This window comes from Ursus maritimus, unplaced genomic scaffold (assembly GCF_017311325.1).
Source record: "Ursus maritimus isolate PB19 unplaced genomic scaffold, ASM1731132v1 scaffold_8, whole genome shotgun sequence".
In the NCBI taxonomy this organism is placed as follows: Eukaryota; Metazoa; Chordata; class Mammalia; order Carnivora; family Ursidae; genus Ursus; species Ursus maritimus.
The window spans coordinates 12,378,711-12,398,742 of NW_024426996.1; the positions used below are offsets into that span (position 1 = coordinate 12,378,711).

Below are 20,032 nucleotides of genomic sequence, written 5' to 3' on the forward strand. Positions count from 1 at the left end.
TTTGCAGTATCCCATAGGTTTTGGACCGTTGTGTTATCATTCTCGTTGGTCTCCATAAATTGTTTAAATTTATTTTTGATTTCCTGGTTTATCGAATCATTCCTGAGCAAGATGGTTCTTAGTCTCCAAGTGTTTGAGTTTCTTCCAAATTTTTCCTTGTGGTTGAATTCCAATTTCAAAGTGTACTGGTCTGAGAATATGCAGGAAATAACTTCAGTCTTTTGGTATCGGTTGAGACCTGTTTTGTGACCCAGAACATGGTCTATTCTTGAGAATGTTCCATGGGCATTAGAATAGAATGAGTATTCTTTGGTTCTGGGGTGTAGTGTTCTATATATATCTTCAGCTCCACTTGTTGAATACATCCTTTAAGAATAATATAGTGCCCTTCTGTGTCTCTAACTGTAGTCTTTAAAATCCAATCTGTCTGATATGAGAATTGCTACCCCAGCTTTCTTTTGAGGTCCATTCGTGTGAAAGATAGTATTCCACCCTTTACTTTCAGTCTGAATGTATCTTTAGGTTCAAAATGAGTCTCTTGTAGACAGCAAATGGATGGGTCATGTCTTTTTATCCAATCTGCAACCCTGTGGCGTCTTATGGGAGCATATAGGCCATTTACATTGAGACTGATTATTGAGAGATATGATTTTAATGATGCCATGTTGCCAGTAAAGTCTTTGTTTCTATCCATTGTGACTTTCTGTTCTGTATCACTCTTGGGGCCTTTTTACTTTTATAGAACCCCCTTAATATCTCCTGTAGGGCTGGTTTCATGGTTACGAAATTGGTCAATGACTGGCGATTCCGGAAGGTCTTTATCTCTCCATCAATTCTGAATGACAGCCTCGCTGGATAAAGGATCCTTGGCTGCATGTTTTTCTCTGAAAGAGCTTTATAAATGCCCCCCCCAACCCTTTCTCTTATTCCAGGTCTGTGTAGACAGGTCTGACGTAATTCTGATGCCTTTGCCTTGGTACATGAGAAATGTCTTTGCCCTGGCCGCTTTCAATACTGTATTCTTGGATCTAATATTTGCGAATTGTACTATGACGTGACGTGGCGTAGGTTTGTCGTGGTTGAGCTTGGGAGGGGTCCTCTCTGCCTCTTGGACATGAATGCTTGTTTCCTTTGCTAGATTAGGGAAGTTTTCAGCTACAATTTGCTCAAATATCTCTTCTAGACCTGTTTTTCTCCACCCCCTCGGGGATGCCGAGGATTCTGACATTGGAACGTTTCATTGAGTCAGTGATATCCCGTAACCTACATTCTTGAGATTGGATTTTTTTGAGCCAAGTTTCTAGTTTAGCTTTCTCTTCTACTAACCCATCCTCCAATTCGCTGATGCGTTCTTCTGCCTCATTCACCCTGGCCATCAGAGCATCTAGTTTTGACTGCATTTGGTTCATAGAATTTTTAATTTCTGCCAGATTTGCTCTCATTTCCGCCCTTAGAGATTCTATGTTCTCATTAACATTTTCGTTAATACTTTTTTCAAGTCTACCCATCATCTTGACCATTGTTACTCTGAATTCCGTTTCTGATAATTTGGTTATATCCATATCCATTAGTTCTGTGGCAGAGGCCACAGACTCATTGTCTTTTCTTTGCTGGGGGGGACTTCTCCTTCTCGTCATTCTGATGAGGAGAGGTTGCAGGGTTGTCCAGAGCCCAAATTATTGACCGGGACCCAGGCTGTGCGCCCTTGTTTTATAGGGATCTTAGGGATGTGGGCTTCTTGATTTTTCAGCCTGCCTTCTGTGTTCTGGGGGAGGGGCCTGCCGCGCCGATACTCAGGCAACCCTGTTTGGTTAAAGTCTCCGTGTCCCCTGCAAGGGGATGGGGATGGGCGCTCTGTGAGCCGGTATTTCCAGGCTTTTGTTCTCTGGCGGCTTTCCCTGGCGGTTTGCTGTGCCTCTTCTGAGCGTCAGAGCAGCAGTGGCCGAATCTCAGCCTCTCTCAGAACAGAGGGATCGCGGACCGTTCTCCACTGATGTTCTGGCCACTTTAACTCTGTTACTGTTGGTGCTGCTCAACCCTGCAGCGTCCCGGGATGTGTGCCCCACACCCGGGGTCCCAGCCTTCACTTCCAGGGCCGGCGCATCTCTGTCCTTTGTGTTTCTAACACCGCCAGCCGCCTCCACGTGCTCCCGGAGCTCCCGGTCACAGTCTGGTTCCAGTGAGTGCACTGGAGTTCTGTTTCAGTATGGTAGCGCGCGCTCCCGGCTCCCGGTCTCAGTCCGCTCTCTCTCGGTGCCATCCGTGAGTCCACCCGCTCCCCCGTGCAGGTGGCTACCGCTTCCCTGCACCCAAATGCCACGGCTCCCTCTCCCTTTCGTTTATTTTCCAATATCTGTGCGCGGTTTCACGTCTCCACGCTTCGTACCTCAATACTCAGCGCTGGAGATGTTCATTTGTAGAGATCCAGATGTATCTTCCTGCGTCTCAGGCTGGTTCCGTGGATGTTCAGGCTGGTCTGGTACCTATCCAGCTCGACTCAGGGGACCGGATGAAAAAGGGGTCCCCTACTCCTCCGCCATCTTAACTCCCTCAATCACTATTATTTCCTTCTTCCTACTACCTCTGGGTTTTATTATTTTGTTTCTTTTAGTGTAAAGTTGGATTGAGATTTTCCTTGTTTTTTGAAATTTGAGATAGGCCTGTACAACTGTAAACTCCCCTCTTAGAACTGTTTTCCCTGTGTCCCAAAGATTTTGGACTGTTGTGTTTTCATTTTCATTTATTTCCACGTATTTTTTTAACTTCCTCTTTCTCTCTTGACCCTTTGGTTGCTTAGTAGCCTGTTGTTCAGCTTCCACATATTTGTGGGGTTTTTTCCTAGGTATTTTTTTTTCCTTGTAACTGATTTCTAGTTTAATACTGTTGCAGTCAGAAAAGATGCTTGATATGATTTCAGTATTCTTAAATTTATTGAGACTTGTTTTGTAGCCTAACATGTGATCTTTCCTGGAGAATGTTCCATGTGCACTTGAAAAGAATGTGTATTCTGCCGCATTGGGATGGAATAGTCTGTATTTCTATTAACTGCATCTGGTCTGTCATTCAAAGCCACTACTTCATTGATTTTCTGTCTGGACGATCTATCTATTGATGTAAATCAGGTGTGAAAGTCCCCTATTACTATTGTATTACTGACAATTTCTCCCTTTATGTCTGTTAATATTTGCTTTATGCACTTAGGGGCTCCAATGTTGAGTGCATAGATATTCATAACTGTTATATATTCTCATGTAACGCCCTTCTTTGTCTCTTGTTAGTCTTTGTTTTAAGGTCTCTTTTGTCTGATACAAATATTGCTTATCCCAGCTTTTCTTCACCTTCCTTTGCCTGGAATATCTTTTTCCATCCCTTTACTTTTAGTCTGTATGTGTCATTAAGTCTGAAACAAGTCTTTTGTAGTCAGCATATAGATGGGTCTTTTTTTAATTTTAATCCATTCAGTTACCCTATGTCTTTTGATCAGAGCATCTAAGCCACTTAATTATTGATAGGTATGTACTTATTGCCATTTTAATTGTTTTCTCATTATTTTTGTAGTTTTTCTCTGTTCCTTCTTCCCTTGTAATTGAGGACTTTAATATTATGCTTGGATTCCTTTCTCTTCATTTTTTGGTGTATCTATTAGAGTTTGCTGGTATGTCGTTACCATGAGGTTATATATAACATCCTAAGTATACAGCAGTCTATATTAAGTTGATGGTCACTTAAACAAATTCTCAACTAGATTTTTACTCCTCATGTCCACATTTTATTTATATGTAATATTTTACATCTTTTTGTGAATCCCTAATTTTTAAGTATCATCGATTTCACTACTTTTGTTTTTTAACCTTCACACTAGTTTTATAAGTGATTGATATACACCGTCACTGTAGGTTTGCTTTTACAATTTTTTCCATAGTTTTCTTCTAATTATGACCTTTTCTTTTTCACTTAATCCCTTAGAACATTTCTAGAAGACGGGTTTAGTGGTGATGAACTCCTTTATATGATGTATGCCTGAGAAACTCCTTATCCCTCCTTCAATTCTGAATGATCATCTTACCAGATAGAATATTCTTGGTTGTAGTTTTTTTTTTTTTTTCCTTTCAGCACTTTGAATGTATCATGGCACTTCCTTCTAGCTTGCAGTTTCCACTGAGAACCAGCTGATAGCCTTATGGGGTTTCCCTTGTACATAACTAGTTGTTTCTCTCTTGCTGATTTTAAGAGTGTGTCTTTAATCTTTGACATTTTAATTATTGTGTGCCTTGGTGTGGATTTCCTTGGGTTCATCTTGTTTGGGGTTCTCTGTGTTTCCTGGACCTAGATGTCTATTTCCTTCCCAAGATGAGAGAAGTTTTCAGCTATTACTCAAGTTTTCTGCCTTTTTCTTCCCCCTGTCCTTCTCTAATGTGCAGGGTAGTACACTTCACACTATCATAGAGATCCCTTAACCTATCCACTTTCCTTTTGTTTTCTTTTTGATGTTCAGCTTGCATGCTTTCCATTACCCTTTCAGATTGCTGATCCATTCTTTGCATCCTCCAGTCTACTGTTGATTCCCTCTAGTGTATTTTTCACTTCAGTTATTGTATTCTTCAATTATGATTGGTTCTCTTGTATAATTTCCATCTCTTTGTTGAAAGCCCACTCATTCATTCTTCTCTGAAGTCCAAGGACCATTGTTATGACTATTACTTTGAACACTGTATGAGGTAGGTTGCTTATCTCCATTTTTTTTTTTCCTGAGGGTTGTCTTGTTCTTTCATTTGGAGCATATTCCTGTCTCATTTTGTTTGACCTTCTGTATTTCTATGAATTAGGCAGAATAGCAGCTTCTCCAAGACTTGAAGGACCGGCCTTGTGTAAGGTCATCCCATGCCTGTTGACTTTGGTTAGCTGGCTAGAGCTGTAGCAGGTGCGGGCTGGGGCCCCTAAGGCACTCAGCACTGGGACAGCCCTGGTGGGATGGCTAGAGCTGAAATGGGCACAGGGCACAACCAGAGCCAGAGTTGGTGAAGGCTTGTGCAAAGGGCTCCCAGGGTACTTCACACTAGGAGTAGCTAGGTGTAATAACTGGAGCAGAGGTGTGCCAGGCTGGGAGGTTTTGGGGCACTCCTTCCCGGGGTTTTGGCAAGACAACTTGAGCCAAAGCAGATTCAGGCCTGGAATGTTCTGGGATGCTTTGCACCTTGGTGAGACAGCTGTAGCTGTAGTGGGTGATGTTCAGGGGTGTCCCAGCATATGCCATACTGGGGCCATCTTGTGCAGTCACCTTTAAGGGATGGCCTAGATCCTGCTTCCATCGGCACTATCGAGGTGGAGGGGAGATGTAAACTGTGGTACTCACCTGCCTCTCAGCTCCCCCACTGTTTGTTAGAGCTCTAGGGCTGGTTCCTTTATACTCTAATTTTAAACCATGCTTTGTTTTGTTTCCTGTGGTCTAGGTGCCCAGGGCTTGCTGAGGGTAGTGGGCTGGCTAGCTCCCAGACTCTTTCTGTGCTATCAAGGTGGAGGGGGAACATAAACAGTGGCACTTGCCAGCTTCTCCAACATCCCACTGTTTGTTTGGTGGAGGGTTAGTTCCTTTATATTCTAGTTACCCATTTAAGCCACAACTTTTTTCTGTGCCCCAGGTCAGACAAATCTGCTCACAATCCCTTAGTAGTCTCCCTCCCCACTGCAGTGCACAGCATTGGGATTGGGGTTCTTGTTACCGTGTCTCCTGCCATTGTCTGTGTGGCCCCTCCAACCCTTGTGCAGGATTTGTTCAGTCACCCCTCAGTTGTTTTTCAGGAGGAACTGCTCTACAGATCAGTATAGACTTGGTGTGTCCATGGAGGGGGTGAGTTGAGTTGAGGGTCTTCCTATGCCACCATTTTGGATCCTCCTTCCATGCACTCTTCTACTGCTGCTGCCACTCTCACTGCTCTCAGAATGGGAAGGACTAATTCCTTCAAATGTAGGACTTTGACAAGTCCTGCCTGGCTACCCACTCAAGTTCCATTGCTTAGCCTGGCTCCTCAGCCCCAAAGCTACCTTCTTTACCCCCAAGTCTTATTTATCATTATTCTGTTTTCTCTTCAAATTGCCCCTGGCCCTTCCCTAACATGCTCCCATGTCCTTTCCCTCCATGTGAAATGCCTTTTCTCCCATCACAACCTTCAGAAATCTCATCCATCTGTCAGGCTACCTGCTCCCCCTACCTTGGGTCCTGCCCTTGCTCTCTCCTCCATATCCCTAGTGCTTTGTCTTACTTTCTTATGACTGGAACCAAATTTGACGTTATATTACTTGAGTAGATCATTCTTCTGAAAGCAAGCTATCTATTCTGCAAATACAATAAGAAATAGTTTTAAGTTAAAACACCAAATTTATTGCATAATATTGAACTATATGCACACACATAGAAAATAAACATTTCATATAACTGTATATCTTTTTAAATCTTGTATTATAAAGACTGAAAAAACTACCAATTTAGCAATTAAGTTTTAAAAACAAAAAAAAAAGCAAAAATCTACATCCTTCATTGAGATCTGATGCTATATCACGGTTCATAAATACTTCATTTTATATAAATAAGTCTTTCCTCTAGTGACTAGGAATTTAAAATTAGGCTGACATGGATTCTTTGATCATGTAGAATTTTCTTATCCCATGATGAAGAAGGTTGAGCATGTCATTATTTTTGATACATATATTTGCTCTAAACACAATCCCCCCTGAAATCCCACTGTAAACAAACATTTCAAATGCAATAAACAAAAGTCCCATAGTAAAGAATGTCCTTACGTGTTAGCAATTAGGGAAAAGGAAAAAAAAATAGAAATTTTGCAATTTAAATAGAAATTAAAAAAATAGACTGCATGCATCCACTAGAAGGAGAGGAAGGGAGCATTAAGTCAGGTAACAACGGGGTGAAGTAAAAGAGAAAGGGAAGGAGAGGAAGGAAAGAGAAAGAGGGCATAAATTGACAGGGAAAGAGGACAAGAAATTTATTATTTCTACTTTCCTTGGAGAAGATACTCTTAAAAAAATTAATGCAACTTGCTCCAAAAGCGAGATAACCGAAGGAGGGGTAGTCTATCACCTCACCTTATTGTCAAAGGGAGCAACGCTAAGCTGCCCTGCACATCTTTAAGTAGGTCCAGGAAGAGGCAGAGCCGGGGGGAGATTGCTAGTCCCTCATAACTTCTTTTTAAAGCAAGATGTGTTCATAAAGGCTCCCATTAATTCTCAAGAGTTCAGCCAAAAAGTGGACCCAGATTCAGCTTGCTGGACTTGGGGCTTTCTGAAGTAGTGCTTGCCTCCTTAGTCCTTAGAGTAGGGCTGCAACAAGCCAGGAGCATGTCCAAGTCTGCAGAGAGAGGAGCCGTTCCGCACGTGCAGGTGAGAAAGGACGTATCAGTCAAATCAGTCTTCCAGAGGAACGAGGACAGGAAGCACTGTGAGGAAACAGCAGGGCTGAGAGAGACATTTGGGAAAGGAGAGGTTAAAAACCCACTGCCATTTTCTCCAGCAGAGTGCAACATATTCACAAGTGCAAGGAACACTACTAGGTAATTTGGTTTAAAAACAAAAATGCCAAATTTTCACCCCATCCCCAACCCCTGATTTTTCAAAAAGGTTGTTTACTGCTACTCACAAGCCCAGAAACACATCAACCAGGTTCAGGATTCAAAAGTCCCAACCCACAAAGACAATAAAAAAATAGAACTCCCTTCCCCATGGTTTTCTGTATGGGCCTCCATGTGGACACTGAGGGAGGGAGGGAAATCTGGGGCACACTGGGGAGCCTCAAGCCAAACTAAACCCTTCATAGTTGTCAAGGGCCTGGGTCAGCCGTGCACTCAGGATCTCTTTGCTGCTGTATTTGGGGAGATCAAGAAGGTTGTAGCAAGTGTGGGCCACGGGCAGGTACTCCTCCCCGCTGGCTGTGGACTGGATGACGATCTGCAGGCTCGCCATGCCATAGATGGGAATCCGATCGCTGCCCGTCAGGAACACTGAGGAGAAAGGGAAAGGGCATTACCAGCTCCGCAGCCGCTCTCCGCAGCCCTCTGCACAAAGGAGAGGAAGGCATAACACCCTGTGGCTCGCCTGAGAAGTACACTGTGATGTGCCAATACGTATGGCACGAATATTCATCTGCGCGTGTTCTTATAAAGCAAAAGAGACTGCATTGCAAATCCTGGTGTGGTTTTTTTGGTTTTATATGGATAAAAATTCTGTTTTTCACTGGTTCATTTCAGATCGGCTTATACACAGACACAAATCATCCGTCCAAATGAAAGATGCCCTAAAATGCCCTCAAATAAAAATGGCCTCAATCAAATGTATGTCCTCATAAATATTATGAGCTCTCACAAAATCAGAGAGGAAAGGAATTCCTGATATAGGAAAAGAAGAGTCGACCTCAGGGGGAAGCCAGGAGAAAGACCATCATCTATGGGACGTCAAAGTCTCCTCTGGCCAAGGGTTTAGTGTGTATTCCCCTCCTGAGCTCATGAATATCCATTTGGGATCTGTTTGCTCCTTTCCCTAATTTTCTTAAACCAAAAGAGCGGACCATGTTATGTTAGACCTTTCACTCTTGTAACACATTGTGACTTGGCAAAAAAAAGAGAGAGCCCAATGCAGCTGTCTTTCCATGCTTTCTAGCAATATATAACCTCAGAGTTAAATTGCTGGAAATTACTACAAACAAATCATTGGTTCAGGGGCACTTTCAAAAAGCCTATTACCTGAGGCTGTGGTATATAAACATTCTTGCCAATATCTGTAGAGTTACTAAAAATTTTCACAAGTCTAATGATTTCTGAACAGAAAAATTTCTTTTAAGGAAATCTCCATGACTACGTTCCTCTTGGTTGTTACAGCCCTACGAGCTCCCTTGACAAACCTTAACCTGTCATTTGACTTACATGCCACTGATTCTCAAGAGCCAACTTAACGAGGCAGAGGAGAAGCAGGGCTTTTTTTTTTTTTTTTTTTTTAAGCATTCTTGTATGAGCCCGCCCCTCCCTCCACTTCCTCTCATCCTACTCCGTGGGAGCAGAATCCGGGGGTACGTCTTCCATTGATATTAATATATGCTCATGCTTACAAAGCAAAAAGGACTGCCTTTCAATCCTGTTGTTTCATTTTATACAGATAAAAATGTTATGCTATTCACTGGCAAATTTCTGACCCTGATTATAAACAGACACAGAGATTAAAACTCTTTTTGAAAGGCTAAATTTGTTCACGTAAACTAGGCTTCATTCTTCTTTCCAGATGTATTACCCTTCTCAAGTGTCACCTAGCCAGTCACAAAGGACCAAATAGTGTATGATTCCATTCATGTGAAATGTCTAAAATAGTTGCATCCACGGAGCCAGAAAGCAGACTGGTGAGGGTGGTCGGGTGAGCTGAGAGGTTGGGAGGAAATGGGGAATGACTGCTAATGAGTTCAAGGTGTCTTCTTGAGCTAATGAACATGTTCTAAAAATTATTGATAGTTTCACATCTCTGTGAATATACTAAAAACCACTGTATTATATACACTTTAATTGGGTGAATTGTATGCTTTGTGGATCATATCTCAATAAAGCTATTCTAAATCCTATCTCCCCAGTTATACCTGTAGCAGACACTGTAAAATTTTCAAAACCCTAGGGAGATAAGGGAAGTTAATCCAATTAGATTTTATCTATTTCATCATACTCACATAGAAAATAATATTTCTAAAGCAACTGAAAAACATGCTTCTTTTCTTTCTTTCATGCAACACATCCTGTTAGGCAGCAAATACAGAAGAACCACCTATGTTGGCCTGAGATCTCATTAAGACAAGAAGTGGAAGTATATTTCCCTCACTCTTTTTCATTTAAAAGAGCTGACCTTAGCCTACGGGGTGTATCCTCCCACACCATCTGCAACACTACAGTGTGGACAAACACCACATGAACACGACTGATACTTACGGAGAAACTTCTTCTTCTTTTCCAATGGAAACTCATGAAATGTTTCCCAAAATAGTTTCACAGTGGGATGTGTGGCTGAATAATCACCCTTGTAGATGGCAGTCTGCCCAAAAAAGACAAAAAGAAAAAAAACCCTATCTTAAAGAAGAATAGTATTATGGAGGACATATACTTGTGTACCATTTGCAGTTTCTGAGATAAGGAGGCCTCCCATTCCTCCTCAACCGCAGACCGCTTGGAAAGAGACCAGGCTCTGGGCCCACCTGGCCAGGCCACGGCTGCTTCCTCAGAAGTAAAGACAGCGCCGTCTTTACTCACCTCTTCTAGCTCCTGCCAGTTGTAGTTGCTGTTCCCCACCATCATAGCCCGCAGCTCGGAAGGCTGGAAGAGCTCAAGCACCTTGCCACCACACACCTTTAGGAAGCCACTGGAGAAGGCTGTGTACCATTCGTGAACTGAGATTTGGAAGACATAATTCACGTAAGCATCCACAAACTCGTGCCTGCCAGAAGACCAAAGAAATAGAATACAGTTAGCCCAAGTCTTGTGGAGGCCCTGAGGTGGAGAGAGATGAAAAATGGGGTCTCGTCGAATTCTCACTCCAGGAGGCACCCCGGAGATGACCAGCCAGCCCGAGGACTCCACCGGCATTTCAGGTGATCTAGGGGCAGGGGAGACAGGGAGGAAGGGGAGGAGGCCACGTAGGTGGAACCATACGACTGACTTCACCCAAGGGGCTCCAGTTTTCATCCTTACTCTCCTCCTTAAAATTTAGTTTGGAAAAAAATATACTTTTTCTGCTCAAAGAAAAAGTCTAAGATCATGATTCTAGGCTTCGTCCCTTCTCTTCAGAAATGAGTGAAGTTAAAACCATCTGCTATTGGAATCCTCGCCTATTCTAAAAGGTAATTTCATAACTTCTTTCTGGAAAGGACTGTCTTATATGATGGGCTCCATCTCATCAATAATCAGTCAGATGCAAACTAGGACAGTGACTTCCTGCAAGTGGGGCTCACAGCGAGCTGGCTTCCTGGGCTGCTTAGTGTATAAGGGGCTGCTTTCCTGGGCAGGTGTCCGCACGTTGCAGGTCAGAGTTCTATTTTTATATATGGTCTGGCCATCATCGTCTGTATGCACCCAGTCTCTCCCTAGTGGGAATGTCAACTGTGAACTGAGACACAAGCATCTGGGAGAATAAGTTGCCAATATCTAGAAAAGCTGACAATGTAAATACCCTTTAACTGAGCTACTCCACTACCAGGGGGGTGGCCGAGAGATGCTCGCATGAGTGCACAAGACCCGTACACAGATGGTCACCGCAGCATTTTCTTGTAATATAGAGAACTGGAAGACACAAAACTAAACATCCATTAATATGAGAATGGACCAAAAAAAGATGGTACGGTCATAAGACAGAAACCATAAAGCACAGCATTTTAATGGAATTAAGTAGGCCCATATTTATCGAAATGAACAGAATCTCGAGAACAATGTTTGAGTGAAACCCAAGTTTTTGATTAAGTACTATGACAGCATTTATATAAGTTTGGTTTTTTTTTTTTAACATTTTTCTTTCCTTGCCATCAGTCCCATCTTGAATCAATTAACTGCATCATATGCAAGAAAGGCCCAACTACTGACTGCTCAGTTAGTGGGCCATCATCATTCAGTTTTTTGTTTTGTTTTTGTTTTTGTGTTTTAACATTTATAACAACACTATAAGGGGCAGTGGCTCTGCTACTTACATCTTGTGACCCTTGGATAAGTTATTTAATCTCTCTGTGCCTCAATCCCTTCATCTGTAAAATGGGAAAATAAGAGTATATAACCCATGGGACTGTCACAAAAATTAAATGAGTTAATACATGCACAAGTTCTTAGAGCCAAGGCTACTTTGTAAATACTAGCACTTCTTATTATATGGCTTATGGCTGTAAGATTTTGTTTATTATGAGTGTGAAACTGTATATATGGCGTAGGTAAGAAATGTGGGGTAATTTTTAAAAATAATAGCATGAATTAATTGGTCTTAATATACATATTATAAAACTATAAAAACATGAAAGAACAGGCATCGACTTCATCAGTGTTTTACCTGAGTGAGAAAGGAGGGTGGAAGAGAGGAAGGGAGTAAGGGGATACACAGGAATCTCGGTCACTGTTTCATTACAAAATCTGAAGCAAATACTGTTTACTCTGGTTCATAGATACAAAGATGTCTGTCATTTTAGTCTACTTTTCTGTATTTAAATTTTTTTCTAAGAATTAAAAAAATCTGACATTATGAAGACAGATCCTTTCTACTTTTCCTTCACTGTAATATACTACTTCATAAAACTACCCTTATCTGGGTTTCCTTCAAGCAAACACTTCTTCCACGGCCACCATCCCCACCCCAAACTAACCAACAGGCAGTGTCCTACAGCCGAGAAGTAAAGCAGACAGGGGTTCACATCCAGGCCCTGCCATGTCCGCTGTGCTAATACTAAGCCTCTCTTTTCTCATCTTTAAAATGGGGTAAATGGGGGCGCCTGGGTGGCACAGTCGTTAAGCGTCTGCCTTCGGCTCAGGGCGTGATCCCAGAGTCCTGGGATTGAGCCCCACATCGGGCTCCTCCGCTGGGAGCCTGCTTCTTCCTCTCCCATTCCCCCTGGCTGTGTTCCCTCTCTCGCTGGCTGTTTCTCTCTCTGTCAAATACAAAAAAATAAAAATAAATAAAAATAAAAAAAAAATAAAATGGGGTAAATGTTCCATTTTTAAAATAAAATCCACTAATACGGAAAGATTATCATACACCTTAACCACAGATGCTAAAAGTTTCTTACACTGCACCCAAAGTACTACCTTCCTAAAGCCCGTTAGATAAAATGAAGAGGATTTTCCTGGTACAGCTGCCTCAGAGAATCACCATCAGCGTGATTCCTTATTCTAGACGGTGACGGCTAATTTTATGTGTCCACTTGGCTGAGTTACAGTAGCCAGTTACTTAGTCACACACCAGTCAAGATGCTGCCGGGAAGGTATTTTTTAGATAGAATTAACACCTGAATCAGTAGCCTCTGAGTAAAGCTGATTATTCTTCATAATGTGGGTGGCCCTCATCCAATCAGCTGAAAGCCTTAAAAGACTGAGGTCCTCCACATCCTCCAAAGAGGAAGGAATTTGGCCTCCACGCTGCCATATCCATTCCTGCCAGAATTTTCAGCCTGCCAGCCTGCTCTGAAGATTCCCAACTTGCCAGCCTCACCGTCATGTAAGCAGACCCCCGGGGATCGGTAGCTCGTCTTTCTTTCTCTGTACATGTACGTACTTGCACACGTGTAGGCTGCCTTTGAGCGGGGACTCAGTGTCTTCCTGCCCACAGACTAACAGAAGCATCAGCCCTCCTGAGTCTCCAGCCTGCCTGCCTTCGGACTAGTACAGCTACACCACTGCTCTCCTGGGCCTGCAGCTTGCTGACGGCCGATCCTGGGCCTCGTCTGCTTGCCTGTATGTACGTGAACACGTGTGTGCACACGCACACCCCCACTCCCTGTTGGTTCTGTGTCTCTGGAGAACCCTGACTACTATATCATGTAAATATCATCTAAGTTAGATTCGGGTGAGACTCGGAGTCTGATTCATCCTGAGGTAAATTTCTTCAACAGCTGGGAACTTGCATAGATAGGGGGGTGTGTGTGTGTGTGGGTGTGTGTGTACACGTGTATAAGTATATGTGTAGGTATATACATCTCCTACTGGCTCTGTTTCTCCGGAGAAGCCTAGTACAGATTTCGGTACCGGGAAGTGAGGTACTAGAAGACCAACTGCCTATAAACGTAGAATGACTGTGGGTAACAGGTAGAGGCTGTCCGAGTTTTGAGGCAGCTGATAAAAAAGCCTATACTGCTCTGAAAAGACAGTTGATAGAAACAGCAAAGGAGATCCTGGGGAAGCTCAGAAAGAAAAGAGGAGAGCTGTAGAGAAAGCTTTTGTTCTCAGAAAATAAACATACATCATTAACAGAATTTGGCAAGAAGTATGAATATTAAAATGCTTCTGGTGAAGTCGCAGACAGAAATGGGGAACATGTTATTTACCGGAAATTAGAGGAAAGGCAATCTTGTTATAAAGTGGCAAAGAACTTGGCCAAATTGTGTTCTACTGTTTTGGAGAACTTGTCAGTGATAAACTCGGATATTCAACTTAGGAGATTTCCTAGCAAAGTACTGAAGGTGTGGTCTGGTTTCTTCGTACTGCTCATAGTAAAATGAAAGAAGAAAGGGATAAACTGAAGGAGGAACTGTTAAGCAGAAAGGAACTAGAACTTCAACGTTTGGAAAATTCTTAGCCTATCCAGAAAACACCTTCTGGAAACAGGGCCAACAGTACGGCTGAAAAATGGTTTGCTGAAGAGATCAAGCACGTGGATTCATGAATCCTATCAATCATCTCAGCAGAAGCTAGGAATAGAAATGTGGTTATCCAGGAAAGATCTGTCAGATGATTTGGACCCCCATGAATTGCCTGGGAAGCCAACAAAGTTTTTTTGTTTTTGTTTTGTTTTTTTAAAGATTTTAAAGATTTTGTTCATTTATTTGACAGAGAGAGAGACAGCCAGCGAGAGAGGGAACACAAGCAGGGGGAGTGGGAGAGGAAGAAGCAGGCTCATAGCGGAGGAGCCTGATGTGGGGCTCGATCCCAGAACGCCAGGATCACGCCCTGAGCCAAAGGCAGACGCTTAACGACTGAGCCACCCAGGCACCCCTTTTTGTTTTTGTTTTTAACTTAAGAATAGAAACACTGCAAGTTTACACCAAAGAGGCAGAGCTGGACAAAATGAAGGACGGCTGTTGGGCTTCTGGGATTCTACTGGTACGAAATGAGCCTACAGAACCAATTGGCTGCAAACAGGTGTTATCTTTTAAGAAAAGGGAAAAATGGCTCCAAAGGCAAATCAGAGTCCAGTGAGCCTATCACTGCCACCATGGGTATAGGTTGAGGAACCAGGGCCAGTAACTCAGAGTAGGAACACCACCCCTGAGGGCCAGAGGACACAGCCTAGACCCAAAGAGGATTATTTTCCAAGCCTCAAAATCTAGTGAAATTTTCCCTGCTAGGTTCAAGACTTGCTTGGGACCTGTGACCTCTTTCCTCCTGATGTCTCTCTTTTATAATGGGAATGTCCATCCTACACCCATGCCCACGATCATATCTGGAAACAGATAACTTGTCTGGCTTCACAGCTGTGGAAGAAATTCACCTGAGGATTAATCAAACTTATTCAGATGATATTTACATGATATATTAGCCAAGGTTCTCCAGAGACACAGAACCAGTACGGGGGTGTGTGCACACACATATATACATGTAGATCAGTGTAGGCAGACGAGCCCCAGGATCGGCCGTCAGCAAGCTGCAGGCCCAGGAGAGCAGTGGTGTAGCTGTACTAGTCCAAAGGCAGGCAGGCTTGAGACTCAGGAGGGGCTGATGCTTCTGTTACAGTCTGTGGGCAGGAAGACACTGAGGTCCCAGCTCAGAGGCAGTCAGGCAGGAGCACCTCTTAGTCTTTCTGTTCTGTTCAGGCCTTCAACTGATGAGACCCATGCACATCAGGGACAGCAATCTGTTTTACTCAATTTCCCATTCAGATGTTAACCTCACCCAGAGACACCCTAACAGACATACCCAGAGTGATATCTGACCAATTATCTGGGTACCCTATAACCCAGCCAAGTTGACACCTAAAATTAACCATCATGAATGAGACTTTGGACTTAGAGTTGATGCTGGAATGGGTTAAGACTTCGGGGGATGTTAGAATACGGTGAATGTATTTTATAGCTGAGAAGGACATGACTTTTGGGGACTGGAGGATGCGGTGTTATGAGTTGGATTGTGTCCCCCTAAAATTCATATTTTGAAGTTCTAACCCTCAGTACCTCAGAAGGTAGCCTTAGTTAGATATAGGATCTTTACAGAGGTAATCAAGTTAAAATCAGGTCATCAGGCTGAGCCCTAATCCAACAGAACCGGTGTCCTTATAAGAAGGGAAAATTTGGACACAGAAACACGCACAGAGGGAAGACAATGGGAAGAAACAAAAGGAGAAGATGGCCATCTGCAAGCCAAGGAGAGAAGCCTCAGAAGGAATCAACCTTGCCCACACGTTGTTCTTGAAATGAGACAGTAAGTCGTTAAACCACTTAGTGGTTTACATTGTTATAGCAGCCCTAGCAAACTCATAGAGACTCTAATCTCTATATGTCTATATGTCAATTAGTATTGCTGTCAACACAGTCTTTTCTTTTATAATGATCATTAACAGTTATAGAGTGTATTAGGTGCTAGTCACAGCAATAGATTCTTCGATACACACCATCTTGGTGAATATTCAAACCTATCCTTTGAGTGATAGTATGAGAATTATGTCCCAATAAAAATAAATATACACAAATTTTAGAACAACAGCTTTTTGAGATTGCAGAGATAAATTTTCGATTATTTTCCATTTTCAAAAATTTTCAAGTAAATTCTCATTATTCCAATTTCAAAACTGAATCCAAGACAAATAGGTAGTACATGGACAGGGACAGAACCTGAAGCCAGATGTCTGAATACAGACCTGTGCTCCCAACCATCTCACCTACGCGTCCTCCCTTTGCCCTGCCTTGATTCTTTCATTTCCAGTGTGACAGCTGCATGAGGAATTACAATATGTTGAGATCAGGGTTTCACAACATGATAGCTCACCTACATCACTCACAGTTCTGTGTCACTGCGGCCCTGCTTATATACTAGAGTCCCAGAAGCCCACAAAATGAGACGACGTTTTAAATGAGGTGACATTTTAAAACACTTAAATTTAAAAGAGCAAGTACTATATCCATTGCCAATGGTTTTTAAAAGTCTGAATTCAAACTATAGTAAGGGTCTCTGAAAATGTTTGCTGATTCTGAAATTAATATAGAAAGGTAAAGTAACTAGAAGAGCCAAAACAATTTTGAAAAAGAACAAAGTTAGAGAACTGAACATTACCTAATTTCATGACTTACTATAAAGTTACAGCTGTCAAGTGTAGTGTTGGTGAAAGGACAGGCCTATAAGTCAATGCAACAGAATCAGAAAGCCCAGAAATAAACCCACACAAATATGGTCAATTAATTCTCAAAAACGTTGCAGAAGCAACTCAGCAGATAGTGTTTTCAATAAACGGTGTTGGATCAACACGATACCATATGCAAAAGGTATATATCCATATACCTCACACCATTATAAAAGCTAACTCAATACGGATCACAGTCTAAATGTAAAACTTAAAGTTATAAAACTGCTAAAAGAAAACATAGGGTGCTCACTTCGGCAGCACATATACTACAACTGGAATGATACAGAGAAGACTAGTGTGGCCCCGTCACTAAGGATGACACGCTAATTCGTGATATGTTCCATATTTTTCTTTCAATAGTTACTCTGATTGTAAATGTGCTAAATGCCCCAATCAAAAGACACAGGGTATCAGACTGGATAAAAAGCAAGACCCATTGATATTCTGTCTACAAGAGACTCTGTTTAGACCCTAAGACACCTCCAGATTGAAAGTGAGGGGGTGGAGAACAATTTATCATGCAAATGGACATCAAAATAAAGCTGGAGTAGTAATCCTTATATCAGACAAATTAGATTTTAAACCAAAGACTGTAATAAGAGATGAGGAAGGACACTATGTCATAATTAAAGGGTCTATCCAACAAGAAGTTCTAAGAATTATAAATATTTATGCCTCTAACATGGGATCAGCCAATTATATAAACCAACTAATAACAAAATTAAAGAAACACATTGATAATAATACAATAATAGTAGGGGACTTTAACACCCCACTCACTGCAATGCACAGATCATCTAAGCAGAAGATCAATGAGGAAACAAGGGCTTTGAATGACACACTGGACCAGATGGACTTTACAGATATATTCAGAGCATTCCATCCTAAAGCAACAGAATACACACTCTTCTTGAGTACGCATGGACATTCTCCAGAATAGATCACATACTGGGTCACAAATCAGGTCTCAACCAGTACCAAGAGACTGGGATCATTCCCTGCATATCTTCAGACCACAGTGCTTTGAAATTTGAACTCAATCACAAGAGGAAATTTGGAAGGAACTCAAATACTTGGAGGTTAAAGAGCATCCTACTAAAGAATGAATGGGTCAACCAGAAAATTAAAGAAGAATAAAAAAAAATTCATGGAAACAAATGAAAATGAAAACACAACTGTTCAAAACCTTTGGGATGCAGCAAAGGCAGTCCTAAGAGGGAAATCCAAGCCTTTCTCAAGAAACAAGAAAAGTCTCAAATACACAACCCATCCCTACACCAAAAGGAGCTGGAGAAAGAACAGCAAATAAAGCCTAAACCATGCAGGAGACAGGAATTAATAAAGATTAGAGCAGAAATCAATGAAACAGAAACTAAAAGAACAGCAGAACAGATCAATGAAACTAGGTGCTGGTTCTTTGAAAGAACTAATAAGATCAATAAACCCCTGGCCAGACTTATCCAAAAGAAAAGAGAAAGGACCCAAATTAATAAAACCATGAATGAAAGAGATCAAAACCAACACCAAAGAAATACAAACAATTATAAGAACATATGAGCAACTATATGCCAATAAATTAGGCAATCTGGAAGAAATGGATGTACTCCTAGAGACATATAAACTACCCAAACTGGAACAGGCAGAAATAGAAAACCTGAACAAACACATAACCAGCAAAGAAATTTAAACAGTAATCAAAAATCTCCCAAGAAACTAACCAGCAAAGAAATTTAAACAGTAATCAAAAATCTCCCAAGAAACAAGAGTCCAGAATATCAAGATGGCTTCCCAGGGGAATTCTACCAAACATTTAAAGAAGAATTAATACCTATTCTCTGAAGCTGTTTCAAAAAACAGAAATGGAAGGAGAACTTCCAAACTCTTTCTGTAAGGCCAGCTTTACCTTCATCCCAAAACCAGACAAAGACGTCACCAAAAAGGAGAATTACAGACCAATATCCCTGATGAACATGGATGCAAAAATTCTCACCAAGATACTAGCCGATAGGATCTAACAGTACATTAAAAAGGATTATTCACCACGACCAAGTGGGATTTATTCCTGGGCTGCAAGGGTGGTTCAACACCCAAAAATCAATCAACATGACACAATATATTAATAAGAAAAGGGACAAGAACCACATGATCCTCTCAATAGATGCAGAAAAGGCATTTGACAAAGTACAGCACCCTTTCTTGATTAAAACTCTGCACAGTGTAGGGATAGAAAAAACATACCTCAATATCATAAAAGCCATATATGAAAAGCCCACAGCAAACATCGTTCTCAATAGGGAAAAACTGAGAGCTTTTCGCCTAAGGTCAGGAACACGGCAGGGATGCCCACTCTTAAAACTGTTGTTCAGCATAGCACTACAAGTCCTAGCCTCAGCAATCAGACAACAAAAAGAAATAAAAAGCATTCAAATTGGCAAGGAAAAAGTCAAACTCTCACTCTTCACAGATGACATGATACTCTACGTGGAAAACCCAAAAGACTCCACCCCAAAATTGCTAGAACTCATACAGGAATTCAGCAAAGTGGCAGGATACAAAATCAATGCACAGAAATCAGTTGCATTTCTATACACCAACAATGAGACAGAAGAAAGAAATTAAGGAATTGATCCCATTTACAATTGCACCAAAAACCATAAGATACCTAGAAATAAACCTAACCAAAGAAGCAAAGGATCTGGACTCTGAAAACTATAAAACACTCATGAAAGAAATTGAGAAAGACACAAAGAAATGGAAAAATGTTCCATGCTCATGGATTGAAAGATCAAATATCGTTAAAATGTCTATGCTTCCCAGAGCAATCTATATATACATTCAATGCAATCTCTATCAAAATACCATCAACATTTTTCTTAGAGCTGAAACAAATAATCTTAAAAGTTGTATGGAACCAGAAAAGACCCCGAATAGCCAAAGGAATGTCGAAAAAAGAAAAAAAAAAAAAAAAAAAAAA

The 20,032-nt window shown here is 41.6% G+C and overlaps 1 protein-coding gene and 2 non-coding genes across 7 annotated transcripts in view; 1 reads left to right on the forward strand and 2 right to left on the reverse strand.

Annotated features, from left to right (window-relative positions):
- Positions 1–6,361: 6,361 nt before the first annotated feature.
- Positions 6,362–20,032, reverse strand: part of HERC3 (HECT and RLD domain containing E3 ubiquitin protein ligase 3) — a 124,703-nt gene continuing 111,032 nt past the window's right edge. For all 5 annotated transcript variants that reach the window (XM_040625445.1, XM_040625441.1, XM_040625443.1 and 2 more), the window contains 3 exons: positions 10,290–10,473; positions 9,972–10,074; positions 6,362–8,012 (listed from right to left, as the gene is read on the reverse strand). In XM_040625445.1, the coding sequence (XP_040481379.1) occupies positions 7,804–8,012; positions 9,972–10,074; positions 10,290–10,473 (496 nt within the window). In that variant the 3' untranslated portion in view covers positions 6,362–7,803. The remainder of the gene's footprint in view (positions 8,013–9,971; positions 10,075–10,289; positions 10,474–20,032) is intronic.
- Positions 11,548–11,642, reverse strand: LOC121101571. Its single transcript, XR_005833563.1, has one exon. It is a non-coding gene; the product is annotated as a small nucleolar RNA SNORD21 (small nucleolar RNA).
- Positions 17,301–17,408, forward strand: LOC121101608. Its single transcript, XR_005833592.1, has one exon. It is a non-coding gene; the product is annotated as a U6 spliceosomal RNA (small nuclear RNA).